Source organism: Molossus molossus, unplaced genomic scaffold (assembly GCF_014108415.1).
Source record: "Molossus molossus isolate mMolMol1 unplaced genomic scaffold, mMolMol1.p scaffold_m16_p_8, whole genome shotgun sequence".
NCBI classification, from domain to species: domain Eukaryota; kingdom Metazoa; phylum Chordata; class Mammalia; order Chiroptera; family Molossidae; genus Molossus; species Molossus molossus.
The window spans coordinates 2794594-2820786 of NW_023425402.1; the positions used below are offsets into that span (position 1 = coordinate 2794594).

At 46.9% G+C, this 26193-nt stretch overlaps 1 protein-coding gene, 1 long non-coding RNA gene and 4 other non-coding genes across 6 annotated transcripts; 4 read left to right on the top strand and 2 right to left on the bottom strand.

The window, feature by feature from the left end:
• The first annotated feature begins 700 nt into the window (after nt 1-700).
• On the top strand, nt 701-3195 carry HSPA1B (heat shock protein family A (Hsp70) member 1B). Its single transcript, XM_036248250.1, has one exon. The coding sequence runs from the start codon at nt 922-924 to the stop codon at nt 2845-2847; it is 1926 nt and encodes a 641-aa protein (XP_036104143.1). The 5' UTR covers nt 701-921; the 3' UTR covers nt 2848-3195.
• Nucleotides 3196-12713: 9518 nt separating this feature from the next.
• On the top strand, nt 12714-14475 carry LOC118621459. The gene is made up of 5 exons (XR_004957696.1): nt 12714-12830; nt 13010-13048; nt 13261-13308; nt 13829-14024; nt 14238-14475. It is a non-coding gene; the product is annotated as an uncharacterized LOC118621459 (long non-coding RNA).
• Nucleotides 13101-13163, top strand: LOC118622109. The gene has a single exon (XR_004957934.1). It is a non-coding gene; the product is annotated as a small nucleolar RNA SNORD48 (small nucleolar RNA).
• Nucleotides 13663-13730, top strand: LOC118622106. The gene has a single exon (XR_004957931.1). It is a non-coding gene; the product is annotated as a small nucleolar RNA SNORD52 (small nucleolar RNA).
• A 7409-nt stretch (nt 14476-21884) lies between the features above and the next one.
• On the bottom strand, nt 21885-21954 carry LOC118622134. Its single transcript, XR_004957952.1, has one exon. It is a non-coding gene; the product is annotated as a small nucleolar RNA U2-30 (small nucleolar RNA).
• Nucleotides 21955-22093: 139 nt separating this feature from the next.
• LOC118622135 lies at nt 22094-22173 on the bottom strand. Its single transcript, XR_004957953.1, has one exon. It is a non-coding gene; the product is annotated as a small nucleolar RNA U2-19 (small nucleolar RNA).
• Nucleotides 22174-26193: the final 4020 nt, after the last annotated feature.

Sequence of the window (26193 nt, forward strand, 5' to 3'; positions counted from 1 at the left end):
CCTCCCCCGCACGGAGCATGCTCCTTTTCCCTGTTTAAGAACTGCCTCTTTACCTGGTTACTTTCCCTTTGAAAATTACGATTCCCCACCCCCAGATATTCCATGTACGTTATGCATGAGGTAAAAAACTATATAGCACGATCTCTTTTCTGCTTCCCATTTTAAAAATAAGCTGGGAAACACCGCAGACGGCCAAGGCAATCTTCGGGCAGCGGGGGCTGTGGGGACGCTTGGAGAGCAGGCCCAAAGGCGACCTTTCCGTCACCGCCAAGGTCCAATCAGAGTGTCTTTGGACCCTCTTCAAGAAATTCGGGAATTTTTCTAACGAATGAAACAACTAGTTTGAGCCCCAACAGCCTGTCACCGCCCTACACTACGTAGGAGCCAAGCGCTGCCCCTTCCGGTCAATTTCAACGACGGGGGCGGGGGCCCAGCGTCTACCGGATACAGAGACTGGGTGGGCGGAGTCAACACCCATCCATCCTAGCGCCGCTCCCCCTCCCTTTAGGACTCCAGCCCCTCCAGAAGAGTCTGGAGAGTTCTGGGAGGGGCGGGACCCAGGCCACTGATTGGCCTGAGAAAGCCTGGGGGCAGGACCCACCGCGAACGCCCTGGAATATTCCCGACCCACCGCCCAGCCGAGCTCGGGGATTGGGTGAGCGGAGGGAGAAGGCGGGGCTCCATGAAGAATGATATACACCGAGCCGCGGGTCGAAGAGCAGCGAGCGGCCAGCGGCGGGGACGGGCGACTCTGGCGGTTTTCCAGCCTGGTGTTCGTGCGAGCAACTTCCACAGACCCGCAGCCTCTCAGGACGAGCCCCAGTTTCCCGCTTCAGGAAAGTCTGAGCTTCTCGTCGCGAACCCGCACCTTTTCAGAAAAGGCCCGAACCTCAGCGCAGGGCGACAGAGCAGGACACCGGCATGGCTAAAACCACGGCCATCGGCATCGACCTGGGCACCACCTACTCGTGCGTGGGGGTGTTCCAGCACGGCAAGGTGGAGATCATTGCCAACGACCAGGGCAACCGCACCACCCCCAGCTACGTGGCCTTCACCGACACCGAGCGGCTCATCGGGGATGCGGCCAAAAACCAGGTGGCGCTGAACCCACAGAACACCGTGTTCGACGCCAAGCGGCTGATCGGCCGCAAGTTCGGAGACTCGGTGGTGCAGTCGGACATGAAGCACTGGCCTTTCCTGGTGATCAACGACGGGGACAAGCCCAAGGTGCAGGTGAGCTACAAAGGGGAGACCAAGGCGTTCTACCCCGAGGAGATCTCCTCCATGGTGCTGACCAAGATGAAGGAGATCGCCGAGGCGTACCTGGGCTACGCAGTGACCAACGCGGTGATCACCGTGCCGGCCTACTTCAACGATTCGCAGCGCCAGGCCACCAAGGACGCGGGGGTGATCGCGGGGCTGAACGTGCTGAGGATCATCAACGAGCCCACGGCTGCCGCCATCGCCTACGGTCTGGACAGGACGGGCAAAGGGGAGCGCAACGTGCTCATCTTTGACCTGGGTGGGGGCACCTTCGACGTGTCCATCCTGACTATCGACGATGGCATCTTCGAGGTGAAGGCCACGGCTGGGGACACCCACCTGGGAGGGGAGGACTTTGACAACAGGCTGGTGAACCACTTCGTGGAGGAGTTCAAGCGGAAGCACAAGAAGGACATCAGCCAGAACAAGCGAGCCGTGAGGCGGCTGCGCACCGCCTGCGAAAGGGCCAAGAGGACCCTGTCGTCCAGCACCCAGGCCAGCCTGGAGATCGACTCCCTGTTCGAGGGCATCGACTTCTACACGTCCATCACCAGGGCGCGGTTCGAGGAGCTGTGCTCCGACCTGTTCCGGGGCACCCTGGAGCCTGTGGAGAAGGCTCTGCGTGATGCCAAGCTGGACAAGGCCCAGATCCACGACTTGGTCCTGGTGGGGGGCTCCACCCGCATCCCCAAGGTGCAGAAGCTGCTGCAGGACTTCTTCAACGGGCGCGACCTCAACAAGAGCATCAACCCCGACGAGGCGGTGGCCTATGGGGCAGCGGTGCAGGCAGCCATCCTGATGGGGGACAAGTCTGAGAACGTGCAGGACCTGCTGCTGCTGGACGTGGCTCCCCTGTCACTGGGGCTGGAGACAGCCGGGGGCGTGATGACTGCCCTGATCAAGCGCAACTCCACCATCCCCACCAAGCAGACACAGATCTTCACCACCTACTCCGACAACCAGCCAGGGGTGCTGATCCAGGTGTACGAGGGCGAGAGGGCCATGACGAGGGATAACAACCTGTTAGGGCGCTTCGAGTTGAGCGGCATCCCACCGGCCCCCAGGGGCGTGCCCCAGATCGAGGTGACTTTTGACATCGACGCCAATGGCATCCTGAACGTCACGGCCACGGACAAGAGCACAGGCAAGGCCAACAAGATCACCATCACCAACGACAAGGGCCGCCTGAGCAAGGAGGAGATCGAGCGCATGGTGCAGGAGGCCGAGAAGTACAAAGCCGAGGACGAGGTCCAGCGTGAGAGGGTGTCTGCTAAGAACGCCCTGGAGTCCTATGCCTTCAACATGAAGAGTGCTGTGGAAGATGAGGGGCTCAAAGGCAAGATCAGCGAGGCCGACAAGAAGAAGGTGCTGGACAAGTGCCAGGAGGTGATTTCCTGGCTGGACTCCAACACTCTGGCGGAGAAGGAGGAATTTGAGCACAAGAGGAAGGAGCTGGAGCAGGTGTGTAACCCCATCATCAGCGGACTGTACCAGGGGGCGGGTGGCCCTGGGGCTGGTGGCTTTGGGGCTCAGGCTCCCAAGGGGGGTTCTGGCTCTGGCCCCACCATTGAGGAGGTGGATTAGGGACCCTACCCTATTTTGTCATGTATCTGTGAGACAGGGTACTCAGGGACCTTGTTATTGTTTTCTCTATATATTTTAACTTGAAGTTCTCTACTGTTCCAGTTCAATTTAAAGTTAGGTTAACCTGATTAACGTGCTTGTGTTTGTTATTCTTTCTTGATATAACCAATGTGTTCTCTACAATTCTTTGCATTTAAAGTAGTGTGGGTCTCTGGAGTGTCCCACCCCCCGTAAATGAGTCAACCTTGCAACCCGCTGGCCTATTTGGGGGGGAACTTTTAAACACACAAAGTTATGAGATGTTTTTGTTTTTTTATAATTGTATGCTAAGAATGAAAAGTAAATAAAAATATTAATAATGTGTGCCTGTTTTCATTTGGGAGGAAAATGGACTCATTTGAAATGTCAACATTCCATAAACAGTGAAAGGGACAGTACTCCTGAAAAAAGGTCCATAAATTAGAAACAATGACTATGGCTATGGGGGGAGGTCTTAATTGTAGGTGGTAAATGACATCCGTGTTAGAAAACAAAAATAATAGGTGACCATTTTGATTATGGTCGGGCTTGTTTTAGTGAAAAGTGGGACAGGATCAGCAAAAGGTGTTTGGGGAGCAGAGGTTAGTCTGGGTTTAAAGGCTGTGTTTAGAGGAATTTGTGGTTCCTCACTTGCACTTATGTGGGCAGAACTCTAGTGTCCAATACTGACCTGTGAGTCTTCCAGTCTTTTGTTTAGCTTATACAGTAAATACATTTAGGAGTGAGCAAAACAAAAATGAGCTGCAGATTTACACTCTGGCTCTGTAAATCTGACCTGGTGATCACATGCAGTTATTTATGCTCTCAGTCTTGGTTGATCACATGCAGTTATTTATCCTCTCAGTCTTGGTTGCCTCCTTTTATTTTGTCCAAATGGCCTCACTTCCAAAGTTCTGAGATCATTTTGAGCAGAAATGTGCTATAGACAAGCAACACCTTCACCTTAGCTGCAGTTATCCAAGTCTGTAGGATTAAGATAACTGAGTTTGGGGGCATGGCAATAAGGAGGAGTGGGGATAGGCATTGTACCCCAATAATCTTAAGTAATCCTCATTCCACCACTCTCTACATGTCAGGTAAGCTATAGGGTTTTTTGTTGTTGTCAATCCTCACCTGAGGATATTTTTCCATTGATTTTTTTTTTTTTTTTTAGATAGAGTGAAAGGGAGGGAGGGAGGAGACACCTCTATTGGTTGCCTCCCACAGGATCCAGACCAGGGCTGGGGATTGAACCTGCAACTCAGGTACGTGCCCTTGACCTGGAATAGAACCTGAGACCCTTTGGTTCTCTGGCTGATGCTCTAACCTCAGCCATACCGGCCTAAAGTGTTGTGGTTGTTGTTTTTTTCATAGGCAAGTATGTGGACATGGTCATTTCAACTATATCCAGGGCAAAATTAGCATAAGTGATGGTTTGAGGGCTGGGCTGTTTCCAGATTGCCTGGACACTGTTGGCATTAGGTTGTTAATGTCTGGTTCTAAGTAGTGTTTTTACCCCAGTTTTAACAATTGGTACTCTCTTTGTCTTATTTATGGACAATCTCAAAAGAATAGCAATTTAGAGTAATAGCAAATTTAATGCAGAAAGGAGGAGATAAAGCTGTACAACTTAGAGCTGAGGAGACAGGGGAAATGGGCTTTTCTCCCACACAAGCCCCTCCGTAGGGGTTTCTTCCTGCCTAGCAGTTAGGTGTCCTGAAGACCTCCACTTGCCTGAGAGAATCCCAGCTTCCTTCCTGCCAAACACAGTCTGGACATACCTACTCCAAAATCATACAAAATTAAAATTCCATGTTTTCATTTTTCCATAAATTACCCTGTCGGGAAAGCAAACATTTTAGGAATGACCACATATAGGAAGCCCTTCTTAAAAGCATGTAAAGGAAAAGGAGTATAGTAAGAGTTCTTTTGGTAATTGGATCAATTCTCAGAGGCCTGTTTTATTCACAGGATTGGTAAACTATAATATAGTCTATGATAATAGAATATACTGCCCTGGCTGGTTCTGCTCAGTGGTTAGAGTGTCGGCCTGTGGACCAGAGAGTCCCGGGTTCGGTTTCTGCTAAGGGCATGTACCTCAGTTGCAGTTTGTCTCCGGCCCCAGTTGGGGTCATGTGGGTGGCAGCCACTCAATGTGTCTCTTTCACATCGATGTTTCTCTCTCTCCCTCCTTCTCTCTTTCCCACTCTGTCTGAAGATAAGTGCAAAAATGTCCTCAGATGAGGATAAAAAAATAGAATATACTAAGTGCAGTATGGGAATATATCCTTTAGCTTCAAGCCATTCAACCTAGTGGTATTACAATAATTTGGGAGGGCTAGAAGAATATATATATATATATATATATATATATATATATGCCATTCAACCTAGTGGTTCTTCAACCTAGTGGTATTAAAATAATTTGGGAAGGCTAAAAGAAATATATATATATATGTGCCAGACCTCCTCAAAACCAGTTTAGAATGTCTGGAAGTAGCTAAGGCATTGTTCAGAGTTCAAGCTGCACAGGTGTTTCTAATGTGCAACCAAAGCTGAGAAAACTGCACCAGAGGCTACTCGTGATTGTATTTGGGGGGGGCAGGAAGGTATCTGTACTTCAGGAGCCACAGCTGATGGTTAGGGGCTCATGGGAGCCTGAAGGCTGTAAAGCAGTGCTTCTCAACCTTCCTAATGCCGCGACCCTTTAATACAGCTTCTCATGTTGTATGTGAGCGTATCTGCATGTGGGCGGACCCGCCTGGAGATGGATAGAGGAGCTGTGTCTCAGTTCCTAAGACCATTGGAGATATGTGTTTTCCGATGGGCTTAGGTGACCCCTGTGAAAGGGTCGTTTGACCCCCCAAAGGGGTCGCGACCCACAGGTTGAGAACCGCTGCAAAAGGCTTTAAAAGTGTTGACCCAGCCTGGCCAATGTGGCTCAGTGGTTGAGGATTGACCCATGCACCAAGAGGTCACCGGTTCGATTCCTGGTCAGGGCACATGCTGGGGTTGTGGGCAAATCCCCAGTTGGGGGCATACAGGAGACAGCCATTTGATGTGCTTGTACACATAACACATCTTGAAACTTCAAGCAAAATTACTTTGTAACAGCAGCCACAAGTGGAAGTGGCCCCTGGGAGCCGAGAAATGTATCAAATAGGTGAATACCACAGGATTCCTGGAAAATATTTTTTGATGGAAGGCTGAAACCTTGGAGGAAGGCAGGATAGATGTAAAGATAATTGCAGAAGAAAGTAAAAGGATATTTCCTGTGCTCACAATTGCATTCTTCCAAAATTTACTGTATGCTCACTGTGCCTAAATTATGTGATTCAAAAAGGAGACCAATTTTGTATGGGTCAAAATCTCCAAATCACCCTGTTATATGTGGCTTTGCTCAAAATGTTACCAGATGGGCCCTGGCTGGGTGGCTCAGTTGGTTAGAGCATCCTCCTGATAAGCCAGGGTTGCTGGTTAGATCCGTAGTCAGGGCATAGGCAAGAATCAACCAATGAATGAATAACTAGGTGGAACAACAAACCGATGTTTCTCTCCCTCTCCCTTTCTCTCAATTCAATTTTTTAAAAAATGTTACTGTTGGACAGGGTCTGGGCTCAGGTCTGGGCCTTCCACGGGTCTGCCTAGGGCCCACTAGTAGTAGTATGTGGGTTCTTAACTTTATGTAGGAAAGATTTCACAACATGAGTCTAGGTGATTCTGAGAGTATGTTTATTAAGGCCCGGGACAGTGAAACTAAAAGGTCTGAGCCCGCGGGAGATCATATCCACAGCGCAAGGAAATTCAATAAACATGCGGTATGATTTTCAGAATCCTGTCTGGTGGGACTACAGAGAAGATCATCTACATACTGAAGAAGAGCGAACCCTTTTATGTCTAATTGCCGCAAGTCACTGGCTATGGCCTGCCCAAAGAGGGGGGGCTGTCCCGAAATCCTTGAGGGAGAATGGTCCAGATTAGCTGTTGAGACTGCTCGGTGCTTGGGTCAGTCCAGGTGAAAGCAAAAAGTTTTGGGAACCTGGATGTAAGGGAACAGTAAAAAAGGCATCTTTAAGGTTTAGGACCGTAAAGAACTGTGTGTTAGCTGGAATTTGGGAGAGAAGGGTGTATGGGTGAGGAACAACTGGGTGTATTGGCTGGACGGCCTGATTTATGATGTGGAGCTCCTGTACTAGAAGGGAAGATTCATCGGGCTTGCGTACAGGCAAAATGGGAGTATTATAGGGAGAACTGGTAGGGGGGAGTAAATTTTTCTTTAGGAGTTAAGACAGGTTTCAGTCATTTCTGGGCTTCTGCTGGGGTAGGGTATTGTTTCTGGGATAGGAAAAATGAGGGATCTTTGAGAGCTATCTTGATTGGCCTATGAGCCCTAGCCGGTTTGGCTCAGCAGTTGGAGTGTCGGCCTGTGGACCAGAGAGTCCCGGGTTCGGTTCCCGCTAGGGACACGTACCTAAAAAAAAAAATTGATTGGCCTATGGTACTTAGCTGCAGATGGGAGGGATGTGTCCCACACTATGGGGTTAACTAATTTTGGAGTTAATGGTAGGGGGTTTATGTTAGGAGAGGAGGCTAATTCTTGGAAAAGACAAAGTAAAGAATGAGAAGGGTTAGTGGGGAGGGTAGAAGTAAAGGTTAAAGTAGCATGAAGTTTAGCCCCCCCCCCTCGTTGCCCAGTGGTTGAGTGTTGACCCATGTACCAAGAGGTCACCGGTTAGAGTGTTGGCCTGCGGTCCGGAGAGACCCGGGTTCGGTTCCCGCTAAGGGCATGTACTTCGGTTGCATTTTGTCCCCGGCCCTGGTTGGTCGTGTGGGTGGCAGCCACTCGATGTGTCCCTTCATGTCGATGTTTCTCTCTCTCTCTCCCTTCCTCTCTCTCCCTCCCACTCTATCTGTACAAAAAATGGAAAAATATCCTCGGGTGAGGATAAAAAAAAAAAAAAAGAGGTCACCGGTTGATTCCCAGTAGGGACATGTGCCCAGGTTGTGGGCCAAACCCCTAGTTAGGGGGCATGCAGGAGGTGGCCAATCAATGTTCTTTCTCATCGATGTTTCTGTCTCTCTCTCCCTCTTCCTTCCATTCTCTCTCTCTCTCTAAAAAAATCAATAAAGAAGAAAAAAAGAGAGTATGGAGTTTAGTTAGAATGCCCCGCCCTAACAAGGGAGTGGGACAGGCTGGTAACACCAGAAGAGTGGAGAGCCCTGGCTGGTTTGGCTTAGCTGTTGGAGCGTTGGGGCATGTACCAAAACAAACAAACAAACAAACAAATAAATAAATAAAAATAAAAAAGAGTGGAGAAAGACATAAGGGCCCAAAGAACAAGTGAGTGTCTGGGTTGGTCTGGGTTGCGATATTTGGCAGTCAATTCCTACAACTGAAACTGGGTCAGCAGCCTGCACCCAGGTGCATGGAATAAAACTGTTTTGCTCTATATTGGCCTTGCCTTGTGGATGTGATCTCCCGCTGGCTCAGACCTTTTGGAAACAAAAGAAGGGCTTGAGATAGAAGAAGTAATAGGAAGAAAGAGAAAAGGGGGCATTGGAGACAGGTTCAGGGGGGTAAGCCTGGGAGGAGCTACCACTGCCCATTGCTCCCCTGGTTGCAAGTTTCCTGGGGTCCTTTGGAGTTTAGGGGAAAAGCAGCAAAGATACAAGGCATGAGTGCTTTAGAGTGAAAGCGCGGTGTGGATCCTTCCTCTGGAGTCTTTTTATCTTTCTTCGGCTGGCTGGAATCCTAGGGGAGGTCCAGGGGAGAGTCTCTGAGGAATATTTATTAGTTTTTCATGTGTGTTCTTCAATATGTTGATTCATCAAAATGTGTGTAGAGAGGAGCCAGGGTTATTTTCTGGTTAGTTTTATGTTTTAAAAATGTTATTGGCCCTGGCCGGTTTTGCTCAGTGGTTAGAGCGTCGGCCTGTGGTCCAGAGAGACCTGGGTTCACTTCCCGCTAAGGGCACGTACCTCGGTTGCAGTTTGTCCCCGGCCCTGGTTGGGTCGTGTGGGAGGCAGCCACTTGATGTGTCCCTTTCACATCGATGTTTCTCTCTCTCTCTCCCTCCCACTCTATCTGAACAAAAAGTGGAAAAATGTCCTCAGATGAAGATAAAAAAAAAAAAAGTATGTTATTGAAGAGGGACTGGGACTGAGGCTGGTCTGTCCCAGGGCAGTCTGGAATCTATAAACCATTTGCTCCTAAGAGTCTTTGGTTAGGGAAGATAAAACCTTATGATTGACACCCAGACCAGAGAAGGGACACATATGCTCCTACTCACATGCTAGGAAGTAAATTCTGGAGGATCAACTTCTCGCCTGCCTAACTGTGCAGCAGCTGCATTGCCCAGTTTTCCACGTATGCCAAGTTGATGCAGGATTAATTCTCTGCCAGCAGTCACTTCACCAGAGTTAAAGACTTGCCATGTCTCTGTCACACTTCTCCATTAGAGCTCTGTGGTGAAAAGGATGTGATGCTTTTACTGAACTTTCTTATCCTAGCACATACTTCCATAGTTTAAGGAACTCGAAAGATACTTTTCTCTTCTTCCTTTCCCTCACTCTATCCCTGTCTTTACTCCCCACACTTACTGTAAAACATTAGTAAATAAGAATTAAAATTCACATGAATCTCACCAACATAATAAAAAAAAACACCTTATGATTTATTAGCTGGCTATAAATAGCTCAAATAGTTTGGCCTTGTCTAATTATTTCAGACAATCAGTTTCTCTTATTCTATTTGTCAAGGAATTTTCCTAGCTTCTAACTATCTTACCTTAAAAAGATTCCAACAGCCTGACTGATGGGGCTCAGTGGATTGAGCATTGTCCCATGCACCAAGTGGATGCTGGTTCAATTTCCGGTCAGGGCACATGCCCAGGTTTTGGGCTTAATTTCCAGCAGGGGTGTGTAGGAGGCAGCCAACTGATGTTTCTCTCTCATCGATGTTCCTATCTCTCCCTTATTCTCTCTCTAAAGTCAATAAAAACATATTAAAAAAAAAAAAAAAAAAAAAAAGACGCGCCCTGGCCGGTTTGGCTCAGCGATTAGAGCGTCGGCCTGCGGTCCAGAGAGACCCGGGTTCGGTTCCCGCTATGGGCACGTACTTCGGTTGCAGTTTGTCCCCGGCCCTGGTTGGTCGTGCGGGTGGCAGCCACTCGATGTGTCCCTTCACGTCGATGTTTCTCTCCCTTCCTCTCTCTCCCTCCCACTCTATCTGTACAAAAAATGGAAAAATGTCCTCGGGTGAGGATAAAAAAAAATAAAAAAATAACCTTCTTTCATTAAAAAAAAAAAAAAAGACGCCAACATACATCACCAAAAACACTTGCATTTATAAATGAGGGGCTATAGAAGGTCCAGGTAGGTGGGATTTGGGAGAATGTACAAGTTGATGGATTAAGGGTCAAGAGCAAATGACCAGGGAAGATTTCTGAGAGCGAAGACTAGTGGGAGAATAGGGCCTGGCTGTTGCCATTGACCCCAGTTGGTTTGCTTCCATTGCTTCCATACATACTGTGCTGTTCAGAGTGTGCTGAACACCTGTACTGTTTTTGGCCAACTTCCAGGCTCATAATAGGACATGAAAAAGGAGGGCTGGGGAGGAGTTAATGGGTAGAATTTCAGTTTGCAAGTGAAAAAGTTCTGGAGATTGGTTATAGAACAATGTGAACATAGTTAACACTACTGAAGTGTACATTTACAAAAGGTTAGAATGGTTTATAAAGACATCAAATTATGTATTTTATTTACTTTTAAATATGTTTTTATTGATTTTAGAAAGAGTGGGAGAGGGAGGAAAAAAATCAACATTAATCAGCTGCCTCCTGAACGCCCCCTACTGTTGAGCCCACAACCCAGGCATGTGCCCTGATCCTGAATCAAACTGGAAAACTCCTGGTACATAGGTAGATGCTCAACCACTGAACCACACTGGCTGGGCTCGAATTATGTATTTTAAATATGTGCAGTTTATTGTAGTCAGTTATACCAATACAGTTTTAAAAAAAGACATGATTTTGTTTTGTTAAGGATGGTGATGCGGGCTTGTGAAAGAATTCAGTTGAGTGAAGAGAGAAAAGGGAGGAAATTTTATTTGTCTTTTCCCATAGACAGGGAAAAGGCCGGGTACCAGGTAGTACTGGGCAACAAAAGATAGGGGAGTTGCCCTTTTATTGGAAGGGGTGGTATTTTAAGTCACACAGGTGCTGGGGGTTGGTGGCCATGAGGAGTTTCAGTTTGTTGGCTCTTCAGGAGACAGTCCAGCTGATGTGTTTCTTATTATCTCTTCTTTAGCCTGTAAAATATGTGTGGGGAAAAAAGAGTTTCACCTGAAAGGGTTGTAAAGAATTTGAAAGACGCTAAAACAGCGGGGAAAGGGCCCAGCCCTCATGTATTTTACTAGTTGTGAAACAGGACAACAAATGGGTCTGGGCCACCTGTCACTATTTGATGCAATTAAGCAGAGACAAGGTTGAATAATTTATTCCAATATTGCCGGCAGTATGGGGGAGCAATGAGTTATCCCATAAAATCTTTTTTGTCCCCCTCACTTGCCAGCTGCTTTTAAAGGGCAGAGAAACCATGACTACTCAAGAAAAGGCAGTTAGGCAAAAGAAAAAAAAAAAAGGATAAAATGATTACAGGCAAGGCGGGAGGAATGTGGACCAGGGCTGCTGGTCGCCAGTGATCTGCAGCCACAGGCCCGGTGTTCCGATCAGGTCGTTCATCTTTCCAGAAAGTCAGGTAGTCCCTTGTCCTCAGATTTGGAGAACGGACACCAGTCGGAGGTCAGCTCCCCATTTGCACACCTCCCAGCCAGGTCAGAGTGGGCTTTTTTCTTTTCTTTTTTTAATCTTTACCTGAGGACATTTTTGCATTTTTATCTTCAGATAGAGCGGGAGGGAGAGAGGTGGGAAGAGAGAGAGAAACATCAATGTGAGAGACACACATCGAGTGGTTGCCACCCATAGGACCCCAACCAGGGCCAGGGACAAACTGCAACCTAGGTACGTGCCCTTGGCGGGAACCGAACCCAGGACTCTCTGGTCCGGGGGCCATAGCTCTAACTGCTGAGCCAAACCGGACAGGGCCTTTTCTTTAATCAGAACAAAGCAATCACCATCAACATTGTAAAGGATGATTAACGTTTTTCTAACTATGGCTAGGGCCCCACTATGATTAGTATTCTTACTCTTCTAATATTTTCTGTTCATTCTAATATTTCTTCTTGCCCCTTGCAGTTGGGTAGAAAGGCGGTTTGAAGTTGCAGACACCAGACGTCTCCGTGTTCATTATCAGGTGCTTCATTAAAAAAGAAAAACCTGTTTTCTGTCAGTAAAGAAGCTAATGTGCCTGACATGTCTGCGGGGTCCAATGGGGTTGCAACTTCAGAATTCAGAGTTTGCTGGCTCGGGGTGGCAACGGGGTGACAGCCCTTGGAAGTGACCAAGCCCACGTTGGGGCCGCGTGACCACGAGGAAGCCCCGCCCTTGGTTAACCCTTGCAGAGCGCCCTGGGCGGCCCCAGGCCACGAAAGGACAGCGCTGGGCTGCGCGCCCTTAGGCCCCGGCCGGGGACTTTCCCTCGCCTGGCCTGTCCGGTCACCTGTTTTTTTTTCTCCAAGATTCACAAACTATCTCCGAATATTTGCCCAGGAGGGTGTGAAACCTTCACTGATGGCCTCTGTTTATCACTTTGTTTTGTTTTTGTTTGGACAAACCATGGGGAAATGTCGCGGGTCGAACCAGGCATCTCAGAGGACAGCTATGGCCGTCAGGCCCCGACCCCACGCTGCTATAAATAGCGCGGCCCCAGCGCCGCCGTTCTCTTTGTGCCAGGAGCCCTTTGGTGGCACGTGTTGGGGTCATGCAGAGCCATCCTGCCGCAAGAAGGGGGTGGTGGCGGTTCCGGGCGCCCCCGCCATCCGTGCGCAGCTGCCCGCGTTGCGGCAGGTACTTCGGGGCCCTGCTGGGTGCGGGGACCGCAGTCTCGGGCTGAGCAGGATGAGTTACTATTACAGACTAGAGTTTCTGATGTCTGCGTGACGCCAGTGCTTGGAACTGACCCAGCCCGGGGCGGGGGGGCTCGGCTAGAGTCGTCCGGCCTTTGCTGACCCATTTGTTCTTTGCAGGTCCCTGATTCTCGCAGGTGCGTCTGCAGCGCCGCGAGGGTGAGTGAATTGTGCGAGATGGAGTGGCTGTGGTCTCCCTGGGAAGGACGGGGGTAATGATGACTCCAGGTGACTCTGAGTGTCTCTCTGACGCCATCACCGCAGCGCGCTGACCACCTCCCACCCCGGGCTGGGATTCCTAGGACCTGGGAAGAGGTTGATGGCCAAGAACTCTTATTAACCACGTACCCTGTGTTTCATTTCTCCGTTAGGGGTTTACAATCTCCACCCGTGTGTCATCTTTGAGTACAGGTGTTTAGGTATGAGAGCGTTCTTTCTTGGGTCACTACGGTCTGCTGCTTTCTAGTGAACACATGCAACAATGTAAATATTTTACTTGGTGATTTTCCAAGGATCACTGTTTGGTTTACATTTCTTTAGTGATGATTACTTTTTGAAAACTTCTGTAACACTGAATTTTTGTCTAAACCTCATTAAACTTTTTTCTCCGCTACTTTTCCTACTGTCAAGTCTGCTTACATGCTGGGCCTCCCCGGTGGAGCTGTTCTATACAGTTCTGACTTTATTATTTCTTTTCTCTCTCATCCCTTTGTCTTTGAATTTACTAGATCCCTTCCTAGAATGGTTTCCCCTGATCCAGGTTTCCCTAAATTGAGAATGATGATTTCTCAGACTAGAGTCTCTGACACTGGTCCTGATGTGAAAAATTAAGTTCTGACTCATTTGGGGAACTCTGGATATTTGGGTCTCTGGGAAGAGTCAAGTGGGTGGGCCTAACTCTGCTTGTCCTCATTGGTTGTCCTGTTTTCATTTTTCCAGCATGAGTTTTGGAAGCCCAGCCAGGGGCAGTGCCCCTTCACAGATTCACCAGTAACCTGGCGGACTGAAAGCCTAAGGTCACTGCTGTTGGAGAAGTGCTGTTGAGAAGGCTGGGGTGCCTAGGTGATGAATGGTTCCTTCCACTTCAGGCCCAGGCCATGACATGAGGAGCCACAGCCCTTCTCTGGCAACCATGGTGAGTGCTGATTTTTCTTCCAGCTCCAGAGTGTAGTGAGGACCTGGTTGGACTAGAGCCTCTGAGCATTTCTCTGGATCTTAAAAACCACCTGATCTACTGTGTGCCTCCTTCCTTTTATGCTGTGTGACAACTCCCCTACCTCCCCAGCCTTATGTTTTAATGGCAGTTGCTTGTGTGGTTCTAATACATGTTCCTTTTATAAAATTTCAGGATTTTGCTGATTCAAAGGATGCTCTCTGGTGTTGGGAAGACCCTAGGAACTTAATCTTTCCTGCATTAGCCAGTGTGAGCAGCTGTCAACCTCTCCAGAAAACTGCCTAGAAATGTGGGAGCACTAAAATATCAATTAGCTTTCACTTCTTTACTTTGTCTTAAATAAGTACTTGGCTTTATCAAAAGGATTCCAATAAAATATATTAAAGCAAATAAAGTAGATTCTTTGGTCTCAGTGGAAACAAGATGGTTCAAAAAGATTTAGGAATGTGAAAGGTAGTAACTACCAGAGAAAGGATTACAACGGACATCAGATGTACGATAGGCATGTATGTATGAAAAACTAAAATTAGCCCTGGCTGGTTTGGCTAGGCGATTGGAGCATCGGCCCGTGGACCAAAGGGTCTCCGGTTTGATCCCCAGTCAGGGGACATACCTGGTTTGTGGTTGGGTCCCCTGTCCTGGTTGCCCTCCTGCGGGAGGCAACCAGTCGATGTGTGTCTCACGACCATGTTCCCTCCCTCCCTCTCACTCTATCTGAAGACAAGTGGGAAAATATCCTCTGATGATTTTATTTTTTTTATTGATATATTAGAGACAAGGAAGGGAGGAGAGAGAGATGGAAACATTGATGAGAGAGAATATCCATTGGCCGCCTCCTGCATACTCCCCCCTGGGGATTTGCCCAAAATCTGGGCATGTGCCCTGACTGGGAATTGAACCCGCAACTTCTCAGTGCATGGGGTCGACACTCAACCACTAAGCCACACTAGCCCTGCTCCTCTGGTGATAGATTTTTTTTTGTATAGTGTATTTTTCAAGTTTTTGCTTTTTTTTTTTAATCCTTACCCTGGGACACTTTTGCATTTATCTTCAGATAAGGAGGGAGAGAGAAGAACACTGAGGCAACAGAGATACCCACATGACCCCAACCAGAGCTATGAACAAACTGCAACCGAGGTACATGCCCTTAGCGGGAACCAAACCCAAGTCTATGGTCCGTGGGCCAATGCTCTAACCGTTGAGCCAAACCGGCCAGGGCATTCCCTGGTGATTTTATTTATTTTTGTTGTTCAGATAGAGTGGAAAGGGGAGAGAGATAGAAACATGGATGTGAAAGGGACACATCGAGTGGCTGCCACCTGCACAATCCAACCAGGGCTGGGGACAAACTGCAACCAAGGTACACGCCCTTAGAGGAAACCGAGCCCGGGTCTCGGGACTGCAGGCCAACACTCTTAACTGCTGAGCCAAACCTGCCAGGGCTCCTCTGGTGATTTTAAAAATAAATTAAAAAAAGGTATTAGCATTAAAAAAAAACACCACTAAAATTAGATTGTGCCATATATTAAAATGGACAGTAAGAATTTCTAGATTGATTACCATAGAATTCTAATGTACCAGATGCTATTAGGCACTGAGAGTGTTTATGATAAATGATACACTTAATTTGCCTTTTGCTGAGTTCATGAAAACATTGTCTAGATCAGTGGTTCTCAACCTTCCTAATGCCGTGACCTTTTAATACAGTTCCTCATGTTGTGGTGACCCCCAACCATAAAATTTTTGTTGCTGCTTCATAACTAATTTTGCTACTGGTATGTCTTAGGCAACCTCTGTAAAAGGGTCGTTCGACCCCCAAAGGGGTTGCGACCCACAGGTTGAGAACCACTGGCCTAGATGTATTTAAAATTTTTTTAAATTGATTTTTAGAGAGAGAGGAAGGGAGAGCAGGAGAGAGACGGAAACATGGATTAAAACATAGATGGTCTGCCTCCTGCATGCCCCCCACTGGGGGGTTGGGCCCACAATCGGCCTGTGTCCTGACAGGGAATTGAATCTGTGATCTCTTGGTGCACTGGTCGACACCCAGCCACTGAGCCACACCGGCTGGGCTGTCTAGATGTATTTCATTTTATTTTTTAATCCTCACTGGAGGACACTTTTGCATTTATCTTTAGATAGAGCTGGAGGGAGAGAGGGAGGAAGAGAGAAACATCCATGCGTGAGAGACACATCGACTGGCTGCCACCCACACAACCCCAACTGGGGCCAGGGACAAACTTCAACCAAGGTATATGTCCTTAGTGGGAACCAAACCCGGGTCGATGCTCTAACTGCTGAGCCACACTGGCTGGGCTGTCTAAGATGTATTTTAGAAGAATTATACTTGCCCAGCCGGTGTGGCTCTATGGAGTGACATCCTGTGGACAGAGGTCTCAGTTCGATTCCTGGTCAGGGCACATGCCCCATTGCAGGCTCGATCCCCAGTAGGGGCGTGCAGGCGACAGCTGATCAATGTTATTTCTCTCACATTGATGATTCTATCTTTTTAGAAAGTAAATAAAAACTTTCTTTTTTATCCTCACCGGAGGACATTTTTCTATTTATCTTCAGATAGCGTGGGAGAGAGCGAGAGAAAAACATCGATGGGCGAGAGACACATTGACTGGTTGCCTCCCGCACGACCCAACCAGGGCAAACCACAACTGAGGTACCTGTCCTTGACTGTAATCAAACCTGCAACTCATTGGTCTGCAGGCTCACGCTCTAACCATTGAGAAAAACTGGCCAGGCCAATAAAAACATTTAAAAAAAGTTTTACTGGTGACTGACAGGGGATGGGGAGTTAAGTTACAGAGTTTTACAGGATGAAAAAAATTATGGAAATGGGTGGTAGTGAGGGTGGTCATTATTCTAGGTGGTAATTCTTTTATCATCAGTTTTTAGACCTATTGACTCATCTTTTTTTTTTTTTTTTATTCCTCATCCGAGGATACTTTTCTATTAAAATTTGTGTTTTTGCCTGGTTGTTGTAGTTCAGTGGTTGAGTGTCAACCCATGCATCAAGAGGTCATCAGCTCAATTCTTAGGGCATGCACATGCCCAGGTTGTGGGCCCAGCCCCCAGTGGGGGGCATGCAGGAAGCGGCCAGGCGATGTTCTTTCTCATGTTACTGTCTCCCTTCCTATCTAAAATCAATAAAGAAAAATAAAATAAAAATTGTGTTTTTGCATTTCTTTTCCTACTGAACATTTTATTTATTTTTTATTTTTTTATCCTCACCTGAGGACATTTTCCCTTTTTTGTTAAGATAGAGTGGGAGGGAGGGAGGGAGAGAGAGAGTCATCGATGTGAAAGGGACACATCGAGTGGCTGCCACCCACATGACCCAACCAGGGCTGGGGACAAATTGCAACCAAGGTACGTGCCCTTAGAGGGAACTGAGCCCTTGTCTCTCTGGAACACAGACTGACGCTCTAACCACTGAGCACCCAGCCAGGGCTCCTATTGAACATTTTAGATTAGTCCCCACCACTTAAACTGATCAGCAAAGATTTTTTTCCATCCTTTATTTTTCTTAATCACCCTTTGCTAGTTTTTCTCCTTGAAATTGCCCTTTACTCCTAGAGGACAGGGTCACCTGCTCCCATTGCTATTCTCTGATCAAGGATTCTCTGAGCTTCAGCCTTTTGCCCAAAACTTGAGGATTGTCCCTGTTTAAAAGGCACATGTTGCCCTGATGCTGTGGCTCTGTGGTTGAGCATCGACCCATGCAACAAGAGGCAGCTGGTTCAATTCCTGGTCAGGGCACGTGCCCAGGTTGTGGGCCAAGTCTCCAGTGGGAGGCAAGTGGGAGGTGGCCAACCAGATATGTCTCTCACATTGGGGTTTCTATCCCTTCCTCTCTAAAAAATAAATAAAACATTTTTTTTAAAAAAGCACATGTTTCTAGCCCTGGCCAGTTTGGCTCAGCGGTTAGAGCGTCGGCCTGCGGTCCGGAAAGACCCGGGTTCGTTTCCCACTAAGGGCACGTACTTCGGTTGCAGTTTGTCCCCGGCCCTGGTTGGGTCGTGCGGGAGGCAGCCACTCGATGTGTCCCTTTCACATCGATGACTCTCTCTCTCCCTCCCTCCCTCCCACTCTATCTGTACAAAAAATGGAAAAATATCCTCAGGTGAGGATAAAAATAAATAAATAAAAAATAAAAATAAAAAAAGCACATGTTTCTAAAACATGGATTAAAATAGATAATATATATTGTATTTAAAACAGTTTTTAAAAATAATTTTTCTTTATTGATTTTAGAGAGAGAGGAAGGGAGAAGGAGAGAGCTAAAGACATTGATGAAAGAGACCATCAATTGGCCGCCTCCTGCATGTCCCCCACTGGGGATCGGGCCCACAACCTGGGCATGTGCCCTGACCAGGAAATGAACCAGCGCCTCTTGGTGCATGGGTCGACGTTTAACCACTGAGCCACAGCGGCTGGGCTAAAACTTATCTTTTGATTTGTTTGTTTTGTGTGTTTGGTACGTGCCCTTAGCGGGAACCGAACCCAAGACTCTCTGTTCCGCAGGCTGACGCTCCAACCGCTGAGCCAAACTGGCCAAGGCTAAAACTTATCTTTATTGTTGAATGTATTACAGATGTCCCCCTTTTTTTTCCTATTGATCCCTTCCTCCCCATGCCCACCCCCCTCCTGCCTTCCCCCCACTATTGTCTGTGTCCATTGGTTATATGTCTATGCATATAAGTTCTTTGATTTATCTCTTCCCGCTCTCCCTCCCTCTCCTTGGTAATATATTTTTTAAAATACGTTTTTATTGACTCTTTAGAGAGGAAGGGACAGAGAGAAACATCTGTGAGAGAGATACATCAATAGGAGGCCACCTCCTGCACGCCCTCTACTGGGGATCAAACTTGTAACCCAGGCATGTGCCCTGACAAGGAATCAAACAGGACCTCTCAGTTCATGGGATGACACTCACTCCACTGAGCCACACCGGCCAGGCAAAATAGGTAATATATATATATATACACACACACACATGTCGATGTTTCTCTTTCACTCTATCTGAACAAAATATCGAAAAATGTCCTCAGGCAAGGATAAAAAAATATATATGTTTCTCTCTCTTTCCCTCTCACTCTATCTGAACAAAATATCGAAAAATGTCCTCAGGCAAGGATAAAAAAATATATATATATCCTTGCCTGAGGACATTTTTCGATATTTTGTTCAGATAGAGTGAGAGGGAAAGAGAGAGAAACATCGACATGAAAGGGACATGAGTGGCTACCTCCCACACGATCCAACCAGGGCCCCCAACCAGGGCTGGGGACAAACTGCAGCCAAGGTCCGTGCCCTTAGCGGGAACTGAACCTGGGTCTCTTTGGACCACAGGCTGACGCTCTAACCACTGAGCCAAACTGGCTAGAGCAATAGGTAATATTTTTAAATTAAAATCCTTCACTTGGCTCTCTAATGTTCTTAGGGCAAGAACCAAACTAGTCTTTTACCAGTTGAGGCTACTTTTGCACAACCCCTACTGGGGATTGAGCCTCCAACCTGGGCATGTGCCCTGACCCAGAGTAGGACCTGCAACCCTTTGGTGCATGGGAAGAAGGCCCAAGCAACCAAGCAGTCCCTGACTGTTCTTTATGCTTCATTTAGTTCTACTGCAACTTGCTTTTTTTTTTTTTTTATAAGTGTATTTATTTATGGAGTCTATCACATAGGAAGTATAGGGGACTGGTTAAGATTCTGGAGCCAGACTGAACACTTTGCAGCATAATTTTGGCTAAGTTAACTTAGCTGCTCACAATTTTCTCATTTGTAAATGGATAAATCAGTAACTAGCACATAGCAAAACCTATTTAGGTGTTAGCTATAATCATATTCCAAATAGCTTAGTCATTAACTTACACAGCTTGGTCAGTACCTCACTCACCCTTCCTTAACTTTGGCGTCACTGTCAACTTCATTTCTCATCCCTGGGGTCTCTTGGTTCTGTTGCCTTTATGTGATGGTCCTCTCCTGGGGTTGGGACTCTGGGTCCTCGGCCAACCCCAAGTTTGGGGTATAAGAGTGAGCTACAGCCATGGTCAGATGGTCACGTGAACTTTACTTCTGTCTTGTGCGTACTTGAGCCTTACAGCATCTCCTCAGAGCTGGTGACTAGACACAGCCTCCACCCTAACCACTCTTCCTTGCTCTACCAGCTTCTAGGAATGGAGCATCTTCACAGGTAGCCAGCCTTGTCCTGGCTGGTGTGCTCAATGGTTAGAGCGTCAGCCTGCACACCAGAGTTGCAGGTTTGGTTCCCCCTCCTCTGTCAGGGTGAATGCTAGAGGCAACCTTTTTTTTTTTTTTTTTTACTTTATATTTACTACTTGTTTATTTATTTATTTGAAAGAGAACATCGATTGGCTGCCTCCTGCATGCCCCCCACTGGGGATTGGGCCCACAACCTGGGCATGTGCCCTGACCAGAAATCGAACCAGCGACCTCTTGGTGCATGGGTCAATGCTCAACCACTGAGCCATACCTGCCGGAGGCAACCATTCGAAGTGTCTCTCATTAATGTTTCTCCCTCCCTCTCTCCCCTTCTCTCCCTCCCTTCTACTCTCTAAAAATCACTGGAAAAAATATCCTCAGACAAGGATGAACAAACGAAAGAAACATGCTAACCAGCCTTCCCTCCAACCCACTGGGCAGATCTCGCCACGGCTTGCTTTAGTTACTGTGAGCAGAGACTGGCTGGCCAGCTCGGCCACCCAGACAGGGAGCCTCCCAGGATCTGCCCCGTCCTCCCGGGAGTACTGAACAACTGGCAGTGCCAGCCCCTCCAGATGATGCTTCCACCCTTCTAGTTGCTTAGGCCAGAAGTCTTGGAATCTGCTTAACTGTTCTCATATACTGGATCCAATTTGTTAGCAAATTATGCTGGCACTACCTTCAAAACACCAAAGTCAGACCGCATCTCATACCTCCTGCTACTCCACTGGGGTGGGAGACACCATGTGCTCTCCCAGACAGCTCACCTACATGACAGCAACAGCCTCCTGGTGGGTGTGGCTTCCACCCTGGGCCCATTATGGTCTGTGTGCAACAGCCAGAGGGTTTCTTCCAAATCGTGACTTGGGCCTTGTCCTCTCCCTGCATAAAATTCTAGTGAAAGCCAGTCTTTACAAGGACCATCCAACAAGGGCCTCCCGGTCTAGCTCTTACCTCTGACATCTCTGCTCTGCTCCGGCCACCAGGTTAAAGCCAGGAGCTGGTGGCTGCTCTGTCATCCTTCAGGGAGTTGTTTTCCTGCCAGCTGGGGTCCCTTGGTCTGTGGGGCCGATAGATCCAAACTTGGGCCTACAGAGCTTGTGGATGTAATTTAGGTTGTAAGGAAATCCTAGAAGCGAGAAATAAACTTACAGATTGTTTTGGACATTGCTTTTGGGAATGCAACTTTATACAATCCCTTTGGAAAACAGTTTGGCAAAATTTTAAAAAATCCAGTGCTTCTGCTTCTGGTAATACACCCTAAACAAACTCACATACATATATACAGGGTTAATGTACACAAAAGTCCTCAGCAGTAATTTTTTTTTTTTATCCAAGGACATTTTTTCATTTTTTGTTCAGATAGAGTGGGAGGGAGAGAGAGGAAGGGAGAGAGAGAAACATCGACGTGAAAGGGACACATCAAGTGGTTGCTACCTGCACGACCCAACTGGTGCTGGGGACAAACTGCAACTGAGGTACGTGCCCTTAGTGGGAACTGAACCCGGGTGTCTCTGAACCACAGGCTGACGCTCTAACCCCTGAAGCAAACTGGCCAGGGTAGCAGTATTTTTTTTTTTTTCCTGAGCTCAGATCAAGTGTAGAAACCTTCATAATTACAAAGGTCAGTAATTAAACCATTTCATCGTTGCTCAGAACTGATCAGCCTTTCACACACGTTTTCCACACCCCCAAATCTCATTCACCCATCTTTAGACCTGTTATCCATTGTCACCTTTATAAACAGACACGCACACACACACAATTGTTTTAAATTACTTTATACTTTTGCTTCACAGAACTGTAGAGATCATGCATCGGGTGGGCTGGAAGGTCTTCTGATGCTCATATCAGGCTATTTTCATCATTGATCCACTTTGGCAGCAGTATTGTTTATAATGGAAAAATAGGAAGCTATCCAAACCTCAAACATTCTGCAACAGGAAAATGGATAAGTCGTATATTCATAAAGTATACCACAGAGCAGTGATGTGTTCCACGAAGCAGTGGTATTAATCCATGCCAGCATGGATTAATCTCATGCAATGTGAGGAAAAGCAACCAGAAGGACACATATGTAGCATGTAATGTTTAAAAACATTTACAGCCCTGGCCGGTTTGGCTCAGCGGTTAGAGCGTTGGCCTGCGGTCCGGAGAGACCCGGGTTCGGTTCCCGCTAAGGGCACGTACCTTGGTTGCAGTTTGTTCCCGGTCCTGATTGCGTCCTGTGGGTGACAACCACTCAATGTGTCCCTTTCACATCTCTCTCTCTCCCTCCCTCCCTCCCACGCTATCTGAACAAAATATCAAAAAAAAAGTCCTTGAGTGAGGATAAAAAAATTATAAAATCTTTTACAACTGAACAGTATATTAGAGTTAAGTATAGTAAAAGCAGAAAGAAGTGCGTAGGATTTTTAACTGCTAAATTCAATATAGTAGTTACCTGGGCTGTGACAAGACAGGGGGGAAGGGAGGGAGAGGGATGCAGTCAAGGAGCTATACGTGGAACCCCATGGGGGCTATGGTGTATTTATTTTCATATTTTTATGTCTGAACTTTTTTTGCTTTAAATAAATATATATATGTGTGTATATATATATATATATATATATATATATATATATTTTTTTTTTCCCCTAAATCCTCACCCGAGAAAATTTTTTCAAATATCTTCAGACAGAGTGGGAGGGGTAGAAAGAGAGAGAAAGAGAGAGAAACATCGATGTGAGAGGGACACATCGATTGGTTGCCTCCTGCATGACCCTGACCAGGGCCAGGGATGAACCGCAACAGAGGTATGTGCCCTTGGTCGGAATCAAACCCACTACTATTTGGTCCGCGGACCGACACTCAAACCGCTGAGCCAAATTGGCCAGGGCTCTTTTTTATTTTTATTATTTATTTATTTATTTATTTTTGGTACGTGCTCCTAATGGGAACCGAACCCGGGACTCTCTGGTCTGCAGGCCGATGCTCCAACCACTGAGCCACACTGGCCGGACTGGCCAGGGCTCTTTAAATATGTTTTTATTGAATTTTTAGAGAGAGAAAGGCAGAGAGAGAGAGAAACATCAATGTGAGAAACATTGATGAGCTGCATGCCCCCTACTGGGGATCAAGCCCGAAACCCAGGCATGTGCCTGATGGGGAGTCAAACTGAGACCTCTTTGGTCTGCAGGCCCTCTCTAACCGCTGAGCCAAACTGGGATCCACTGAACCACACAGCCGGGCTGAACTATTTCTTAATAATTTAAAAACATGATTGGGGACCTGTGAATCTCAAAGTGCTGAGCAAAGGCAGAAGCTAAGCGACCCCACAGGGACACTGCCAGACCCCAGAGCTGGTGTTCCTCCGGAACAACTGTTCCCAAGATGAGCCAAAAAGTGGGCCTGGCCCTGGCCTCTTTATCTCAGTGGTCAGAGCATCAGCCCTTGGACTGAGGGATCTCAGGTTCGATTCCTGGTCAAGGGCACACACCTGACTTGCAGGTTCACTCCTAGCCCCAGGCAGAGTTGTGCGAGAGGCAACCCATCAATGTGTCTTTCTCACATACATGTTTCTCTCTCCTGCCCTCCCTCCCCCCTCCCGCCCACTAGCTAAAAAAAGTCAGTGGGGCCTGGCCTGTGTGGTTCAGTGGATTGAGCGTTGTCCCATGGACTGAGAGGTCCCAGATCGATTCCTGGTCAGGGCGCATGACCAGGTTGCAGGCTCAATCCCCAGTGTGGGGCATGCAGGAGGCAGCCAATCGATGTTTCTCTCTCATTGATGTTTCTATCTCTCTCCACCTCTCCCTTCCTCTCTATCTAAAAGATCAATAAAAATATTTTTTTAAAAATAAATAAATAATAAAAAATAAGTGGAAATATATCCTAGGGTGAGGATTAACAAAAACAAAACAAAAAACGGGTCTATTCACACCCACTGAACAAGTCACAGGCACAATAAAGGTGATAGAAAACCTCAGATGACGGGTCTTTTGGAGGCAGAAGATGGTCTGAGATGAAGGAAATGAATCTATTGGGTAGGAGCAGGGTGTTACAAAAAGGAAAGAGCAGATGAATTTGAAAAAGTAATGAAGCAAGTAGAAATTCTAGAATTGAAATAAATACATAAGAAACAAAATAAACAGGTTAAATAACAGACCAGGTGAATAGAGAACTAGTGAATTAGAAGAAAAAATCATCCATAATGTGAAGTAGAGAAAACATGAAGGATGGGATGAGATGCTCCGGCCTTGGGCATTTTTTGTGTAGAGCTGCCCACGCCTGCTTTGTTACTATAGCACCATGTTTGGCTCTGGCCAGTGGTAAATGGGGCTTCTGGCTTTGAGCAGCTCAGGGGCATCTGTTAGTATATTAATTAATTAATTAATTAAATCCTCACCTGAGGACATTTTTCCATATTTTATTCGGATAGAGTGGGAGGGAGAGAGAGAGAGAGAGAGAAACATCAACGTGAAAGGGACACATCAAGTGGTTGCCATCCACACAACCCCAACCGGGCCAGGGACAAACTGCAACCGAGGTACGTGCCCTCAGCGGGAACTGAACCCGGGTCTTTCTGGACCGCAGGCCGACGCTCTAACCGCTGAGCCAAACCGGCCAGGGCTGTTAGTATATTTATTGTACTACTTTCTGGTCCATTTACATCCTACTTCATGATTTTGTGTTTTGATTGTTGTGTCATTTCCCAAAGAACAAGGAACAGTATTCTAAGGGTTAAAGTACCTGCTGACTCTTAAAATGTTCGACTATATTGCCCCCAGTCAGGTGAGCCTCAGGTGGAAGTGGGTCACATTCTAAGCTGGCTATTTATTGTCTGTCATTAAACCATTAAATTCTAAGGCATGTAGTGCACATAGAAATGTCAGCCAGTTATCCCCAGCATAATGCTGATGTCAGGTATTAAACAGAGGGGGAGCTGTCCAAAGGGCCTGCGGCAGCACAGGCACACCCTGGATGGGGAGGGAGCTTCCTTTTCCCAGCAGAACGTAGGAAGTAACTGTTCCACACTGGGCTGAGTTGTCATAAAGGAGACTGAGCAAATATAAACAATTACTTTTTAAGCATTTTATTATGAAACTTTTAAAACACTAGGGAAAATAGTATAAAGAATACCCATATACCCACCACCTAAATCCAACAATTGCCAAGAATTTTCCATATCTGAAAATATGGCAAAAATATAAATTGTGTGTGAATATATATATTATATACATTATATATAACCCTTGAAACAACACAATGACACGGGTTTGAATGGCATGGCTCTACATATATGCAGATTTTTTCAATAAATACAGTACTGTAAGTGTATTTTCTCTTATGACTTTCTTAGTAACATTTTCTTTCTCTAGTTTATTGTAGGAAAACTCGAGTTTTTGCCTGACCGATGCGGCTCACTGAATGTTGTCTCATGGACTGAGAGGTCCCAGTTCAATTCCTGGTCAGGACGAATGCCCAGGTTTCAGGCTCGATCCCTACTAGGGGGTATGCAGGAGGCAGCCAATCAATGTTTCTCTCTTATCTATGTTTCTTTTTTAAAAAATCCTTATCCTAGGACATTTTTGCATTTATCCTCAGATATAGTGGAAGGGAGTGGGGGGACGAGAGAGAGAAACATTGACATGAGAGAGACACATCGAGTGGCTGCCACCCACATGACCCCAACCAGGGCCGGGGACAAACCGCAACCAAGTTACGTTCCCTTAGCGGGAACCAAACCCGGGACTCTCTGGTCCATGGGCCAATGCTCTAAGTTCTGAGCCAAATCAGCCCGGGCTTATCTATGTTTCTATCTCTCTCCCCTTCCTCTCTCTCTAAAAAATCGATAAAAACATATTGAAAAAAAACTAGACTTTTCTTAATCTAGCATGGCTCCGTGGTTGGAGTG